Genomic DNA, 18151 nt, shown 5'->3' with positions numbered 1-18151 from the left:
ATTAGAGGGAGCTTGTGTAAGATATAAACACTGCAGTGAGGTTTGTCTGACAGTAAACATTTTATCGTCTCATTTGTGCAAAGGTCGAGCCGCTGGGCTGTGTCGCTGTCAAAAATGTCTTGAAAATGTCAGAGAGCCACCAGCCCTTTAACATTATTTAACACGGCGAACGATTTGGCTCTCATTACTATACCTGCCTCACGAACCAACGCGTTGCCGCTGTGGTTTCTCCAGCGTACATGATCTAAACAAATCGAGTTTACGTGCAAATTGGATTCGGGCTTGAAATGTGATTTTAGGGAGGTAGAGCTCACGAAAGTCAACGTTCTAATGTTTCTTTCTGTTTCACTCCTGTTGCTCGAAAACGGCCCAGCTGCGAAAGAACATTGTGGGCCGTACCCACAAGAGACAAGCTGTTTATCCCTGAATTGTGTGTCGAACATTAGAAAGCTTTATTAAAACCCTCACAGAGAAACAGTCCTTCAGAACTGTTGAGGGCTAAAACAGGAGCTGACATTACCAGTCATTTTACTTAAATCTACAATAGTTCATTGAAAAGGCAAAATTTTGGCAAACTAATAACGTGCACTTGCACCCCATCCAAACGGAGCGACCGTGCATATAGCAAGTAATGTATGTAGACCTAAATTCTATACAGATGATCACAATCTGAATTATTTCCAGACATAACTCAGAAACAAAACAGAATGCAACACTCATTAATCTAGTTTACATGCTAAAACTCTCCGAGATATCTCGCCACCAGCTTTGTCAATTCCAGTGACTTGATCTAATGAATGGCAAGGTTCATTAACTTTATTAAAAATGTCAAGCAAATAAAATAAACACGTGACTGACCTGTCCCATTCTCAACTGATGGCAAATTGGCATCAGGCCCCATGCTGTCATAGTCACCCTTCAGTTCATCTGTGAACAAGACAGACAGACAGAATGATAGAGAGAGAGAGAGAGAGAGAGAGAGAGAGAAAAGAGCAAAAGGTGAATCTAGTGATACACACAGTTGGACTGAAAACATGCCATTCTGCATCTTATTTACAAAAACACAGCGGAGAAGAGAGGCGAACGCGCTGGGAAACAAACTACAGCAAGCTCAAAGATCAGGGCAAGAATGTTAAGTCCACCTGAACAAGCAAACAGAGAGAGAGAGCGAGAGGGAGCAAGAGAGAGAGAGAGAGAGAGAGAGAAATGTCTTATGTGGATGTCTCTGATCTTTGGTGTTTAATTAGATCCGTTCTGTGTCTTTGGCAGAGAAACGAGAAAAGAAAATCTTTGATTAAATGATTGACAGCACAAGAAACACCAATCAAAAAAAAAAAAAAAAAAAAATCACACACACAACTGCCACACACATACAATCAATTAAAAATCACATGTGAATATAAAACATTTCTCATTGTGGTCTTCATTATAAAACAGCTTGCCGAGTTTAACCACTTCACTCAGAAATGTAGTAAAACAATGTGTGTTGACAACCTATCAACTTTCCCACGTTTTTAAAGTCTACTTTCATTAAATGTGTAGTTGGTAAGGAACGAGCAGACTGAATCGTGTGACTCTCTTCATCTGTCTCCGTGTCTTTTTCATTCTGCTGTTAAACACGTGCTGTGAGATCATAGTTTGGATTCTTCTCTTTTTGCCTCTTTCTTCTTTCTATCAGCTATACTATCAGTGTTTTGCAGGAACACTGGGTAAATATTCCAGTCGGATGAGAGCTAGCTCCACACACACACACACACACACATACTGTACACAATTACACACACAATCTCACTCTCTCTCTCTCTCTCTCTCTCTGTTTGAGCGCTAAGGGAGTCGTGCTCTTGTCTCAGGCTGATAAATCAGTTTTGAGGTGGTGGGTAAGTAAACAGACCTTTAAAGAAAGCCCTCTTGAATCTCTTTCTCCTCACGATTTCACTCCATTCATACAGTTTACTTTCAAAACATTCCCGTCTGTACGGGCCGTTAGCTCGCTCTCTGAAAACACGCGGCTCCCGTCTGAGGAGGAGGGCTCTCCGAGGACCTTGGAGGGGCCCGGGGAAAGTATGAAGAACAACAGCGAGACAAGGGCAGGTGATTCATTTAAAGTCTCTATCGCTGATAACAATGTCACACACTGGTGAAGGGCATTATGGGATACCAGAATGAGTCAAGGACGGTACCGGCAACAAGATCTGAGTGACCGGAGCAAACAGATGAGGAGGAGGGCGTGATGGGCTGATCTCAGGACAGAGTTATGCGCTGAGGTACCAGGACAGACAGGCCGGCACCAAGCGAATGAAAAAGTCCCGAATGTAAAAGAAGAGTGCCCGCGAGTTTGGAAAGAGAGCACAAAAGAAAGAAAGAAAGAAAGAAAGAAAGAAAGAGAGAGAGATTTTGGCTCCTTCCTTCGGAGCTGATGAACCTCACATCAGCAGTGTAGAAACACCCGTGGTTTTTATCACAACACACACACACACACATTGAAGGATTTCAACCGAAGAGTCACAGACATCCAGGCTCCACAAGGTTTTATCAAATTAAAGGAATGTTCCAGGTTCAACAACATTTTTGGTGTAATGTTAATTACAGATTTCTTTTGGCCTATAGCTTTTTATTGGATAAGACAGTTGAGAAACGATCGAGAATCAGACATGGTGAAAGAGAAGGAGACTGAGAAAAGCACCACAAGATTGGACTCGGGTAGAAAAAGCACTATATTTAACATGCAGTCCACTTTAAAATCAGTTTTTTACTAAACTGTAAATTTGGACTTATTACAACATTAGGGAGCTCTGCAAAAACATTCTTAAGAATCGGGTACTTCAACGTGTATTGAGAGTGAAGCAATAGTGAATTCCATCACAAGTGAAAACGGCTCTGTTGGTCATGAGATTCAGAGTTCAAAAACGTTGGACTGAGGCAACAACGCTTGAAATCTCCAAAATGCAGAGATGGGTTGTAAATAATGAATCCAGCTGCTCTCATCCGGGAATATCCGACTTTATAATGTTCCTAATGCTGCACGGTAAACGTGCAGGTTTTTTTTGGTGGCTGTATTAAATTTTTAGACTCCTGAACGCCCTCTCTCTTTCTCGGCTCTGTGCACAGCTAGTTCATTAGCACAAATGAATAGTGAAGAACTGCTCATTTAGAAGGCCTGTCTTCCATGGTCTCTCACTCTGCTATGTTTCTGTCATATGCTTCCAAGAATCATTGACTCTTATTACACATGTAAATGGCTATCATAAAAATAAAAATTTCATTTAAGATTCTTAATGACTTGAGCAGCAGCCTGGCCTCCCTTAATGATTACCTCGCTCCCTCATTAAGAGTATTTATCTCTCCGCGCCTCTGACTGCGCCTCCCGCACCAATGACGCTTGCAGGAGGAAACCGGGTGCCGGGTTTACGCGGACTCGCGTGCGGCGCTTTGCTATTACTGCAATTACCGATGATGCTCTGCAAAACACGCTGAATTCGCCTCAGTCGATTACCGACGAGAGCAGGAAACTGGTCTTATGCGCTAATTAAAAAAGGAAGATTATGCTATGGTTGCATCAAAAGTTGAAGGGAGAGGGTGTGGCTGAGAGGAGATGGGCGTGTCTGAAATTTGGTGGGCGTATTAGATAGTTAAGGGTGTTTTTGAGAGACAAGAGGTGTGTCTAAGTGACGATGAGTGTGCTTTTTGCTCCTTTAAGATATGCGTGTTACCATAAACCATTTCTCAGAAGATCAAATCTGAAAAATGTTAGCATGCAAATAGTTAAAAGTCCAGTTCTAAGTTGTATTTTTTCCGTAGAAAGTTGATTTAAAATAAGGGGGCATGTCTGAGTAAAGCCTGTAGCACACTTCCTTTTTTACAAATACGTTCGCCGAACGCACAGCCTTGCAAAGTATACTGATTTCGATTCATACGGTTTGACGCACGCGCATCATGACATGTTGCAATCTCCGGGCCTACAGGGCTCAGGATTTCTTCTACTACCTTGAATCGATGCTTCCAGGACACGGTTGCCACCTGGTGGTAAAAGTATTTACCACAAGAAATGGAATGCGCACGCGACCTGCCCGCATTTTGTACGCATTGTTTTAAAATTCCAGTGTACTACTCTGATGACGAAATTGGCTTCACGTGAACTGTATGCTGTCCCTCGTGTACGCGTGCACAAGGAACTATACTTTGGCTTTAAAGGGGTTTGTCTAAAAGAAGGGGGCGTGTCTGAGAGAAATGAGGTGTATCTAAGAAAAGGGGGGCGTGTCTTAGTAAAAGGAAAGAGCGAAACTTACCAGTACCGTCAACTGAGGTGCTCAGCAAGTCATTTTCATGCCAAACATTTTCTATCCCGCTATCCTTCATATCATCTTCCTCATCTACGGTCTTCCTCAGCAGGGTGTGATCCAGGTTGGGGGAGGGCGGAGCTAATGACTCATGATTGATGAGGCTGATAGGACTCCTCGCCCCATTCAGCAGGCCGTCCTCCTCTGACACCAGGAGTCTGTCATCGTCTTCCGTCTCTGAGCCGGTTTCTACAACGTTCTCAAAGTCCAAAACTGCAAAACACAGACAGACAATGAATATTAGAGACATCTAATGCACACAATTCACCTGACGTGGTACACTATCGCGTATTATTTGTTTTTTGTCATAGAGAATATTGCCAACCCCCTCCCACCCACACACACACGCACACAACATAGTCTCTCTTAACATTTCCCCGTGGACAAAAAGATTACACTAGGCATATCTGTTCCTAACATGATCTTTGGCTAATCCACTGGTCTGCACTTGCCTCCCGAACAACTGCACAACAGGTGCAAATTAAAATGAAAACAGCGCGTGTGTGTGCGTATGTGACCTGGGCTGAATACCAATTGACAGGGGAAACAAAACCTTTTCAAGAGGTGTGACCACAAGGGTTTAGGCAAGTTCAGACTGAGTAATGCTCTCTTTGAAAGAAAGAGCCAAAGAAAGAAAGAAAGAAAAAGAGGGAGGGAAAAATAAGAATAGAAAAGCCAGAAGAATAAGTGAGACTTTCAGACTCGATGTGAGGTCCATATATACCTTCAACACATTTACATTTAAAATGCCCTACACCCCCGTGCCTCGACCCAGCATTTCTAGATGCTTTTTTACCAAAAGGGTCAACCAGCTCTGTGCGTTCCGGTGGGCTCTGTATCCACAGATGTAAAAACAGTAAATGTAGGAACTCAATAAGTCAAAGTATTTGTGTGATTGAATGAATTACTTTAAAAAATTGCATTTGATTTTAAATGATCAAGACTCATAATTTAAGGCAGTAATGCCGTACGTTTGTTAGCTAAAAGGTAACACCCTTGGTTACATCACCATCTGAAGGAGGACAGAGAGACTCAAGGCGATAAATAGAGAAAGCTCCCACCATGTACAAGTGACATCTCAAAAGTTAAAACGAAATCCATCAACTTTGCACTGGAAGATTTGAAAAGGCCGATAAATAATGATGGGTTGGGCAGAAATTCAGAAGGAGTAAAACTCCAGAGCGGGCGCATTGTTTGGCTGACAGACAGCCTATCACGCGCCGGTATTGTGCTCTTCAACACAATAATTCCAACCTGCTAATGTCACCACTGCCATTACTGTGATTTCTCACCTCATCTCTAATCAGTCTTTTGTGTTTCGGGAGCGGAGACACAATGAAGCGATAATGTTTACTTTCTGGCGAAGTTCTTCTCCGATGACACGCTCTATTCGTCGGCGTCTTCTGCGAGTGTCAAAGGGAACAAAGGCGATTACGGCTGCCATTCTCGCAGCGATGCTACCTGCTACTCTGCTTTTGATTTCAAACAAATAAAAGGAACATCTTTCACTCCCATGGCACAGATAATTAAAATGACATTCCTAATTGCCCCAGTCACCGTTAATGCTGGGCTTAACCTACGCGCCGCCGGCAGATGGGCCTGTCATCCCCCCGCCCGCATATCGCAGGGGCTGCTAGATGGTATTGATTCCGATGGTCGTTTCTTAGCTCACGAGACACGAACGCATGAGAGAAAGTCATTCAGAGAGGGAAAAACTTGGTCAAGACGAGTTATAGAAACGTAGAGGAGAGGGAGCAGTTTTTTAAGAGAACAAACCAGCAAAAGTCCTTAAAGACCCCATACAATCAATTTGGGGATTTAAAGGAATAGGTCACTTTCAAAATAAAAATTCTGTTATCATTAACTCCCCCCGTTGTCATTTTAAATCTGCGATTTTCATTCATCTGCAAAGAAGATATTTAGGAAAATGCAGTAGGCAAAAACCGATTAAATTCTTTTTTTGGGACATAGAACCAATGCAAGTCAATAGGGATCAACGGTTTTTGTTACCAACAAAAGTCCATGTCTGTTGGTTTAAGGCCAACATCTACACACTAAGCGTTGACAGTAAATCAAGAATCCAGCCTTGAATCCCATACTTTCTGTTACAATATAAAACAATTTTAAAGGTTAGCAAACAAACAAAACAAACAAGCTTACAAACAGTAAGTATGTCTCTTTCTGTGGCCTCTGATAGAAGATAATAATCCCACAATCCACACGAATCCGAGGAGTTTATACCTCTCAAAATGCTTCAGGGTTTGGTCCTCGCACACAGCCACACAAATGCAACCTGAGGGCTTCACAGCACAAAACACACGCTTGGGTCCGACACTGTGACACAACCTGTAGCTGAGCCTGTGGGTGTGTGTGTGTGTGTGTGTGTGTGTGTGTGTGTGGAGGTGGAGGTGACAGACTCCCTGCAGGTAAATACACACACTACAGTTGTTTCATCAGGGCTAATGGGGTGGGATGTGAACCGTGCTGCAAGATAACTGCCCTTTACACATGCAGATCACCTGCACGGCCCACAGGGAACTCTGTCTGTGTGTGAGGGAGAGCTCAATGAATTTAAATCGCCACATTTCTCCTTTCACTTTAATATAGAGATTGACTGTAGAAGTCAGTGATAACCCCCCTTTATTTTTTGCTTAATAGAGCAATTTTATTTGAAACTAAAACCAAAGAAACTTGCTTATAATCTCTTGTTTCAAGAAAATCTTGCAAACTATCCTGGTTGCAAATATATTAAAAATCATTGCTCAGAGGTAGAATTTCATAGTTTAAGGGACAAATTGGAGATTTCTGTTATGCATCAACTTTTATCAACAATGTGCCAGTCTCAGTTGTTTCTCCAGATAGCAGAATTAAAGGCATTTTTCTAAAGTATACAGCAAGAAATGTCCCTCAGTTTGGTCTCCATTTAATTTCAGTACTAAGATTAAGAGAATAGTTGCTATATCACATTTTTTTAAATAAACAATTTCCTTTATTATGCCTTCGCAAGTAAAAACGTAATTGTTAATGTGCTCTCTACGAACATATGAGGCTGATATGGGGGTTCTGGGGTGCCCCCCCAAAAAAAACACAGACAGACAGAAAAGGGGAAAGATGAAAAGGGGGTGCTGTGGTGAAGGGAGAGGACAGAAGGGTAACAGCCCTGAGCAAACAAAAGAGTGAAGCAGCTCAGAGGCCAATGAATGGAGAGAACTCACTGATGTGTAAACCAACTCCAGCCTGTATGTGTGTGTGTGAGACCGGATGAACGTGTGTTTGTGTGTGTCAGGAAGGGGGTGGATATGTTCAAACGCTTCTGCGGCCACAGTAGCCGGACTTTAATTGAATTAGAGTCTCATTTATTTTGCGGAGGCAGGAGCAACAGGCTGAAGAGAGCAGGTCTGAAGGTTTAGCTGCTCGGCCCGGCTCGGCCCACTTACACCATCTGTCCCCGCTCCGGGTCGCCCCCCTCGCTCCACGAGCCAAGAAAATACAACACCCAGACAAAAGGGACCGGTGAAACTTAACAGTAATAATAACCCGGCGACACTGAACAGTGCGACAGAGTTTCAGTTTTCTGTCCTGATTATCTACTGGTCTGAATATGATCATATGATCTTGTGTTATTTTTACAACATCAGCATCAGTTAGAAAGTTCAGTTAAAGTGTGTATGAATTTTTAACTGCTATCGGAAGAAATGTAAGCCTTTTTTATACTGGAAAAAGTGTATGTATTAAAAAAATTAGACATTCAGCTATTGAGCTTATTTGAAACCAGGCGGATAGAAATGTTTGCAGGGCAAGTTTTGAGTCCCGCCGCAAAAAGGAATTTGGAAGAGAGTAGAGATGTTGGAGGGAGGACGGGGGGAATGTGTGCAGGTGAGAGCGGGGGTAACAGGGGTATCTCCGGCTCTCACATCCGTCAAGTAAAGGAAAGGTTAAAATTAGAAAATTTAATTTATTTGATAATTTCCCAGAATAATTAGAGTTAATATGGGTTAATTAATATGCAAATCTCTCAGCAGATGTTCGACAGTGAGAGTTGCGCGCGGAGGCAGCCCGCATGCGTTTGGCTGTCAGTTAGTGACCGTAATTGCCGTAACTAACCAAATACACACAAAACCTTTAGCAGGATAAAACGCTTTCTGCCCCAGTCCCGGCACACCGCCACTTCTCTCGCACAAAGACGCACAATTTCTTATTTTCTCTCGCCTGAAAGGGCCTTTTATGCGACGGTCGTTTCGCCGGTGAATGGAGCGAACGTTCAGCGCGCTTCACTTTTCTCTCCTCGCTTTATATTTTCCATAAACGTGTATAAATATAAAAGGCGAACAGAACGACACCTGCTCTCCATGTTGTTGCTGTCTTGTTACCTAAATGTGTTCAGATGGGGACGTTTACGTGGGGCTCCGCTGAATGAACAGGATGAGGGAACGTGAAAATGCTCCTCGACTCTTTTCAACCAGGTTGCTCATCAAATATTTATGCAACTCCAAAAAGTCCTCAGCTGTGATCACTTTAGTGTGTATGTGCCTGCCGTTGATCTCTGAGCAGTTTAAACAGCACATTCACTCAAGTGCACACAGACACGTGTCTTACGCTAATGTTTACCTGATCAAAAACACGGAGCAAGAGCAAAACGCGTCGCACAAAGAAGTGAAGTGGTCGATATCATTTCAAGATGTCACTTTATATGAGGATTTAGAGAGAATATTCTGCTTTTAAAAGGTGTTTCCAGGTGTCACCAAGTAACAGCGGTGGAAAGGCTATTTTAAAATGATGCTAAGATAAAAGTTTGTACTTATTCATTTGTAAGGCTACAAGAAATTTGTAATTTTCAGCAGTTAAACAACAGTCAAGCTGCAACAGCATATTTCACTAAAAATTAAATAAAATAAAAAAATATTTGACTATAGAATGTTGCCATTGACCAATCATAATCCAGTATTCATAAGCATGTAATTAGGTCTGTAAATTCAGTTGACACTCTCTCTCTCTCCCTCTCACTCTCTCTCTCTCGAGGTCTCTTCCAGGGTAAACGCCTCCCTGCCCTCCCCACCCAAATGCTTCTTACACACAGACAGACACAAAGACATTCAGGCGGTGGATGCCTCCTTCCCGGTCCTCTCTGTCTGTCTGTCTCTCTCGGACACGGGCAGGTAGTGGAATGCGCTGACAGCCGCGGTATGTTGTGTTGTTGTGTTGTGTGGGGTGCGGCTGTCACAGTTCAGTGTTATCAGCCCAAACAATCTATTTAATAAGAGTGAGGCATTTCATCTGCTCTGGATCAGACGCACGATTGTCTGGATTAGGACATATCATAGACGTTCACTGTTTCTATACATAGTAAAGTATAATGACTAACCACAAACTCTAACACTAACCCTACAAAAGAGCCGTCCATTGCTGTTCACACACATAGATCTGACTTTAATATGACATATTAAACAAAACCTCCCAGCCTGGTTTTAATTCATCTAAATCCATAGAATAACAACATACCTGGGGATTAACCAAATTCAATCTTTCCTTAACACTCCACACAAGAAAACAAATCGGCTTTCTAACATACCACAAAGACAACGTTTCGTAGCTAAAGGGCCATATGCCCTATGTTGATAAAACTGGAATCCATAAAAATAAATAACTTGCACTAAGTAGATGCAAATTCAAATATATGAAATCGCTGCAAAATTAATTTTGCCAGAGCTGATTAAAACATTAATACATCTGTATGGAGTATTTCCCCTATCTGCTCTGGCAAACGAATTTCACCTCGTGTGAGATTAATAGCAATGCTACAATAACACATAGCTCTGTCAGAGTAGATTACTGTGTGTTTGCAGTAATAATGCCTAAACACAATCTGAGATGTAATTATATTCTGTAACGGGATCATTTGACTGTGATTTGCTTTGTTATAAATAAAGAATGAACATACGGTAGAGAGAGGTAAGATGGGCTCCGTTTATTTAACATGAAAAGCCATTCGCAGCCCATTTTACTCTTTTAATGTGATGGATTTCTGAATAAAACAGGATATTCAATGAGATAAAGTCCAGGGCGGGCCTTGGCTTATATTAATATTAAATGATCGGGTGGCAAAACGTATACATCTCTAAAGGGAGAAAAAACATTTCTTTATGAGCAATGGTTGAAAAAATAGGAAGGCATGTGGATGGGAAAACGTCTTTACCTTTAGATTAATATGCACTGAAAAACATTCACAAAAAGACCAAAAATGGAGAACATCTTAAATGGGTTTGATAGAAAGAAAACACGCTTGGCCGTGTATTCACAAAAACTGTTTATGAACGTCTATTTTCTCTTATTCTGCAGGGCTAAATGCTCAGGCAGACCCTGAGATAAACACGCTGAGAACAGCATTTTGAGCCGATCAAGGTTACGGCGCATTCCTGAGCCGCCATCCAGCGCAGAATAACCTTTATCTCTGCCAACAGAGTCCCACCTGAAGTTCAACATGACTCCACTGTGTCAAACATTTCCAACAAATCAAAACATGTTTAGATGCTCAAACAAACAGATATGCAGGGTTCACAGTGTTTAAACGGCTGGATTAAAATGTGTAAATCCCGACAACGATCGGTGGAATAATACATAACAAATCTGAAAGACAGCTCCGTCTTGTAAGAAAAATGGAAATAAAATCTCTTCAACATCTCATGTTCCTATTTGACAGCGAAAAGCTCAAATCTACACCAAAGTTTTATTTAAATTCTTTAAGACCAAATAATGTGACATTTGATTTAATTTTATGCCTCTATACTCATTTATTCACTATTCTTGTTTCATGTAAGACTGGAATTTTAAGAGAAACGTCTCAGACAAATGCTTTATTTCAAGAAAAAATCCCCAAGAGCCATAAAAGAGCAAACTGTATGTAAACGTTCCTTTGGGTCTGTCAGAACTAAAGAAAAGGAATTGTCATTTATCAACCTGATGCTCCAAAATACGTAGGCGTCATTGTCCGTATGAATAGAAAATTAATAAAATAATAAAATGCGTACGAACGGGGGTGAAAACACTCTCTTGGACGCCTTCCAAGCCTTTTTCAGGGGGGTCACGGGGGGGCATTCATTGTGGGGCCGAATTTTCCTGATGCGTTTCGGGCACAATGAGAGGGTGAAATCCGTGTGAGGGCAGGTTTTGGAAAAAGCATCTGTGTTCAGGTCGATTACTGTCATAAAACTGTGCCAGCACCCAGCTGGAGTTCAGAGAGAGGGGAGCTTTCGGATTCGGAGGGGTCAGGGGGAAAGGAAGGGGAGGCAGAGGTCCTCAGATGGTATAAAGATCAGAGCAGGACTATCCAGGTGAGAGGTAGAACCCCCGGCCAGCCCAATCTGAGCTGCTCATTCAGATGCTAATGAGAGAGGAGAACACATCTGTTCCACCCCTGCCGCTCCGGGTCTTTGTCACCTGAAAGCTCCCCACCAGGTATCAAACAAGCTGCAGGAAACAGCCTCTTTTCATCCTGTTACCTCCGTTCTCCAATCAGCAAATGAGGCCCTGGTGACAACAGGGGCCCCCGAGAGCCCGACGGGGCCACTGATGCCCCACACGCACCTGACACAGTTGCGTACCCCAATTAACCCTTAACACACTGACGAACATCACCAGCAGACTGGTTAACTCAACCAAACACACACTCTTCATATTAAACGCATTTACCGCACACCATTTGCCAACCACAAACTTCCCACACCCGGTATTTGGATGGTCTGGTGTCTATCGATTACCTCCGTGTCATATCCGCGGCCTGTGGGTTAACGGTAAAGGAGACATTTGGGACAATATCTGAAGCGTGCGCGGAAGGAGAGTAAGATTTACACCTAAGGATATTATTAGAAACATCAGTGCCGTGCGTAAACACACATGCAGATGTTTGAATTACAGAATGCGCTTTCACCTGCCTTTTTACTGCCGTCTTGAGAAGCACAATGTGTTTAATTAGAGCGTAATGCTGCGATCGCCCCATGCTCTGTCACACAAGACCTGCGCGCAGCTCAGCCCGAATAACGACCTGAGACAGACAGGCCCGCGGCACACTGGCAGACCCCCCGTCGAGCTTTCTTATGCTAAATGTGTCTCTCTTAAGCCCTAATCTTCAGCTGGGTCGCTTAAACACAACAGCCCGCTGCACCTTTAGTGTGGAACCGAAGCCGTTAGCATGACAAAGATGCTCATATTCATATGCTGAGCATTTCGACATAACACTTTTTTATCTACGTTTGCGATCTAATCAGGTCAGGCTTAAATCAAATGATGTGCATGGTTTATAGTTATTGTATGTGATAACTCCTAAAGTGGTGGGAAATTGTACTACGCAACCCGTGAATAAACGGTTGCACCATGCTAAAAAAACATACTATGAAGCTTTTCGAGATCTGGTGTTTTTTTTTCGCATTACGATCACTATACTTCAGTAGAAATGTTTTTTTAGCCGGAAGCCGTGACAGAGAAACACACTAGCATCAAAGCTCCCCTCTTTCTTTACTTGGCGGCTAGCACAATGTAGACGCGTATCCTTGCACAAGCGGGAGCTTTCTGTTCACGTAAGGTGTGCGCAGGGGCCGTGGAGAGTTGCGCGCTACAGTTCGGTGGGTAAAAAACAGTTTTGATCTCCCGTCCACCTCTTCGGCTTAGTTCTCCGAGCATTTCCCTCTGAGCGGCTCTCTTTTGATCACGGGCATGAGAGCCGTTTCTCGTTTGAGTGCAGGTACCTGGGGTACGGCTAGGTGCTAATTAGCTCAGCGGGATAATTGATGTGTAGATTACACCGCGAACAAATGCCTCGACTTGTTTGTTCTTCTCACTTTTACTCCCCCCCACCTTTGCCCTAATGAACGGTACCTGCCTCGTTAAAATGGGAGCGTCTGCGCGGGGAGGGCTGTCCCCAGGTGATATACCTTTCTGCGCGATGGTGTGCAAACGCGCTCCCGGGCGCGCTCCTGACCCACAGGAACGCCTCTGCTGAGCGAGGGGATTTGTGCAGCCGGCTCAAAGCATTTAAAAAGGAAACAATTTCTAAATGAAAGGCCATGCCATTAGAGCACCAATAGAGTTCTATTGTTATGCCCTGTAATGCCATTTCCTACATCTTTTGTCTCAGAGAGGCTATTATTAGCAGGGCTCTCACAGCTGCGTATCCGTTCAATAGGGTTTGAATTTGGTCATTAACAAGTGAATATCAGCAAACACATTTGTGGAGCCCCTGCCACTGCTAATAAACTAACAATGAGTACAAGTCTAATTGGGAAATGCAATGAAGGAATGGGCGCGAGGTGCCTGAGGTAAGGAAGGGAAGATGAAGAAAGGACAGGTCATTATGAGGACGGATGTAGGGAGAAAAAGGTGAATAGTTGAATTGTCGCCTCTCCGCAGTTTCCGCGGACAGCAGTAATCCGTCTCGCGCTAGTTTACACGTTAAACATGTTATTGTGATTATAGACTCCCATATTATAGTGCAGCTCAGCAGTTAGAGCGCCTACACACTGGAGAAAAGCTACGACTGAGCGTTTGATGGATAGGAATAATGTTCGGAAAGAGCCGGGATATTTAAAAATGAAGCGGGAATATGGATTTTTTGGATTTTTAAAAGGGCCAGACTGACGTTCACAGTGTTCAACTTAATGTTCAAAGTAAGCTGAATTTTCTCAATTATTGGTCGCGTAATGGAGCGTCACGTTTGTAAATAAAATTACGCTTATACCTTCTGTGGGCAGTGAAAACGTAACACTATTGTTAAAAATAACACTTTTGTAACTAATTGTATCAACAAAATTAAAGAAGCAAGCAAAATCAGAGCATTTAGGATTAGGTCAGGTTGATCTCCAGGTGGTTAGTGAATAAAACACCCGTATGCATTTGTTTAGTGAGTTTCGAGAAGAAAGTCCAGCAAAAGTCCATATTGCTTCTCCAAACTAAGCCTAAGGGTTCTAATCCTCCAACAAACTCACAAATGCACTTTCTCCTGCCTTAAGAAAGTGCAAGGGACCATTTTTCCTCTATTTCTGTGCTTAGGCCGCACCATAATCATCTTATACACGCTTTTCTTTGTTTGGGGATTTTCACGTTTCTCCTTCCAGAGAGATAAGCAACACAATAATGAAAGCTTTAATTACCCCACCCTCTGCCCGCTGAAGGACGCGAGACTGTGTCATCGCGGGTAGGGGGGATTGCATGGGAGCTAAGAAAAAACGTATTTGGACTTCTTGCCGAAAAAGGGTAGTCGGGCAAACTGGCAGTTTCCGTCACCAACCTGATAATTCTCCCTCATCCTTCACCCCGGAGGTCTTTTGTTTTCCAACCGCTTCCTGTCACCATCTCGGCATTGAATCAAGTGATGGCAGGGTTTACTTTTCTCTTTCTCAAGAGAGAAAGATCGAGACAGAGCGAGAGCGCGTGTCAGGTTTTGCTAGTCCACAGGAAACCTGCGCTGTGTCGACGTTTAACAAAACCCTTTCATCTTTCTCGGTTTTCCTGAGTTCTAAAAGCTGGAGTCTTTCAAGTACATTGCGGATTATGAAGCCTCTTTCACACGATATGCTCCTCTTGTGGTTAAGGAAGTAAAAACTTGATCACGTATCTATCTAGAGTAATCTAGTAAGAGAGGAATTTCAATTTTTGGTTGACATTGTATTGCTGTTGTAACAGGCCTCAGTCCAGCTCCTATTTTTTAAACAGAATCTTGTAACACCCATTAATACGCGGAGTTCCATCAGTCAACTAACAGATAGGGACGTTCACCTGGAGACTAAGGCCGTGAGGTGAGAGGACCCACAGAAAGGAGCGTCGCTCCTGAAAGCTTTTATTTGTGACGGCCTTGTTTTCTTTCTTTTCCTCTGTGTGTGAGCGTGTTTGTTACCGCGGCTCTTATCGGTGCTGGTGTATGTGTAAGGTGTGAGAGGATGAAAGCCGTGTGGGTGACAGGAACTCAGCTGCGGCGTAGCAGAAAGAAACTAATCAGCCTTTTACAGCTTGAACTGAGGCGGTTAGGTAGCCTCGCACTAACCGCACACGCGCGAGCTCTGTCACAGCTACAAATTGGCTTCATACAGAACACAAGGTGCCAAAAGACCATTAGACATAGAAAAGCAAGAGTTTTCCCAGCTTCTCGTGTGAAAAAGCCTCCACCTCCCCACCGAGTAAAACGCACACAGTTTGGAGCTCTGGAATATTTCTGCTCTGCCAAACCTAAGATGTTTTTCACAGGCTGAACGTTCAAAACACCTTGCCTTTCAGTAGCGTCTCTACCCGAAATGTTCAGATCTATATATTTTACAGGCATTTACTAGACCTAGAAATGAGTATAAATAGCGCAAATCACAAAGGTGATTTTAATTCCCTGTGAACGGGTTGTACATAAAACACACACAAGCACCTGCACAGGCGGTAAACAGGCTGACGGAGAAAGGAAGCTGTCGCCAATTAGCGGCAGTGCTAATCTGGTTGTGTCGAGAGGATTATACTCTGTCCTAGTGGGACGGGGCAGAAATTTCATTTCCTGTGCAGCGTTCGCAGACTCTACCTGAGTCAGCGGAGCTGCGCACGTCAAATCCGCGGCGAGATAACGGTTAATCATCTCTCACCCTGAGAAACTGTTTCCCTCCACTGGGCCGAGAGCACGGCGCTTCATTCCTTCTGAAAAAACATACGAGAAACTGTGACCTCACCAACACAGGAAGCACACAAAGATACGTTCCATCCTAGAATTCCATTTTCCACTGTCTCATTCTGGCCTCTAGCCTCTGGTTCAAAGGACATCGGGCTGCTTTCCTGGGAAGTTCAGTCTTAAAAGTTTGGAAATTGAATGTGATGTGTGTTTAAAGGGATACCATTATGACATTTCAAACCTGTATGTTTTTTCTTCTTCTGCAGAATACAAAAGAAAATATTTTGGAGACTGTCGGTGACCGAACATCGACTGTACCCATTGACTTGGATTGGTTTTGTGTCTGAATGGGTACCGCCGTTGTTCGGTTACCAACATTCATCACAATATCATCTTTTGTGTTCTGCATGTTTGAAATGACAAGAGCGTGTGTAAATGATGAAAGAACTTTTGGAAGAATTATCCCTTTAAGTGATTTGAGTGTAAAAAAAACACTCGACAATGATACTGTAGGCTTGACAAGACTAACACTCATTTTGGAAAATTTTAAGGCTTTTTTCATTAACAATGCACGCAAACACACACACACACACACAAAAGTAAAACTAGATTAGGGTTTTATGCATATCATAAAAACAATTTTCCCTCAACTATAGATGTATATGAATGTCAGTGGATATCAGTGCATCAATAACTTCTGCTATGATGAAAGAGTTTATTACAGAGGGAGTGAGAGAGGCAGAAAGTGTTTGCATGAAAGGGTGCTGGAGTTATTGTATTAAGCATTGAGCTGTATGCGAGAGATAACACTGTAACACAGATTCTGAGCGTGTGTGAGGCCAGAGGGGTTAGAGGTATGAGAGTCTTATCCTCGAGTTTTGTCCCTGGAAAGCCAGGTGGAGTCGTGCATTCATCCATCATACAGAACCCAACATCTGCACTCCATCACTTCGCAGCCAATGCAGTGTGTGCGTGCATGTTTATCCGTATCAGATCATATGCAGATAAATACTCGCAGCTCTAAAGGGTTTCACAGATTCACTGGAGTGAATTCTGACAGTATTTCCCCACACTAGATGTTCGCTGTCGTTCTCTGTCTTTATTTCATTATTTTGAGCTGATAACACACGGGCGGGAGAAAGTGTCCATCTATCTGAAATTTAAGCAGCCCGCACTGACACAAATTCCCAGAGAGAGGAGTGATTTCCTCAGGTTAAACTAAATAATTTATGCTCACCTCACTTTAGCATGATGAAGCAATTTTAGCCCGTACAGCTACACGCTCTCTCTCTTTCCTCTCTCTCTCTCTCTCTCTCTCTCTCGCTCTCTTTCGCTCTAACACACACACACACACACACAAACACTAAAGAGGGTGAAAGATAGAGAACGAGACTTCCCGAACGTCTAAATAATTCAAACATCCAGCAGAAGAGAAATATTTTTACACTTCGAACAAGAGTCAACCCGAATCTGGAAAGTAACTGGGGTCACAATCTCATCCTGCTTCTTCCTTTTTTCCGGTAAATATTACCCACAATTCCTTGCGGCCACTGTTTTAGTATCATTAAAGCAAGGCTGAAAGTGTTTCAACTGAGTGTCAGACAAGTGAATTAAACTCATTCAGTAGATTAGTAGCGTTTAGCTGAATGGACTCGCGTGGCCCGTTTAAGAGAACAAGAGATCGGCCGCAGACAAGAAGCGAGGAAATTGGAGGTGTTGTAACCTTAGAAGGTCAGATTGGTTTTCCTCAGAGTTCTGTACGGCAGGGATTTGTGAGTCAACAGCTACTCTGGCTTCCTGTCAGCGCTCTGAACGAAACCACGAGGGACCGCTGCCTCTCGAACCCGACACGACTAGATCACAGGAGCACAAAAACAATCCTACTTTTGTCAAACCGAAAATTGAAGAAAAGCAAAATGACAAGTCTTGAAGCTTAAAGGAAGACATGCCTTGTAGGTTTTGTTCAACAGGGATGATCAAAATGTTTATCAATGGACAATTCATGAATTATTATTGAAAATGCTAAATTTTAACAGGTATTTACAGTCTATGTATTAGCAGCGCAAAGGTCTGGGTTTGATCCTCAGGGAACACGAATACCGAAAAATGGATAAATGTGTGTGCCAAATTCATAAATCTAATCATTTAATTTTGCTATGTAATGTGCTCAGTCTGCCCACGCATT

The 18151-nt window shown here is 43.0% G+C and overlaps 1 protein-coding gene across 5 annotated transcripts in view; it reads right to left on the bottom strand.

Moving 5' to 3' along the window:
• The window catches only part of zeb2b (zinc finger E-box binding homeobox 2b), a 67532-nt gene that overhangs the window by 13463 nt on the left and 35918 nt on the right, over window positions 1–18151 (bottom strand). For 4 of the 5 annotated variants that reach the window (XM_056750525.1, XM_056750526.1, XM_056750522.1 and 1 more), the window contains 2 exons: window positions 4287–4554; window positions 859–927 (listed from right to left, as the gene is read on the bottom strand). In XM_056750525.1, the coding sequence (XP_056606503.1) occupies window positions 859–927; window positions 4287–4554 (337 nt within the window). The remainder of the gene's footprint in view (window positions 1–858; window positions 928–4286; window positions 4555–18151) is intronic. The other variant, XM_056750523.1, reaches the window with a different exon arrangement.

The sequence above is a fragment of the Triplophysa dalaica genome, chromosome 6 (assembly GCF_015846415.1).
Source record: "Triplophysa dalaica isolate WHDGS20190420 chromosome 6, ASM1584641v1, whole genome shotgun sequence".
NCBI classification, from domain to species: Eukaryota; Metazoa; Chordata; class Actinopteri; order Cypriniformes; family Nemacheilidae; genus Triplophysa; species Triplophysa dalaica.
The sequence above is the reverse complement of the archived record's forward strand: the minus strand, read 5'-3'. Positions and strand labels throughout refer to the sequence as shown.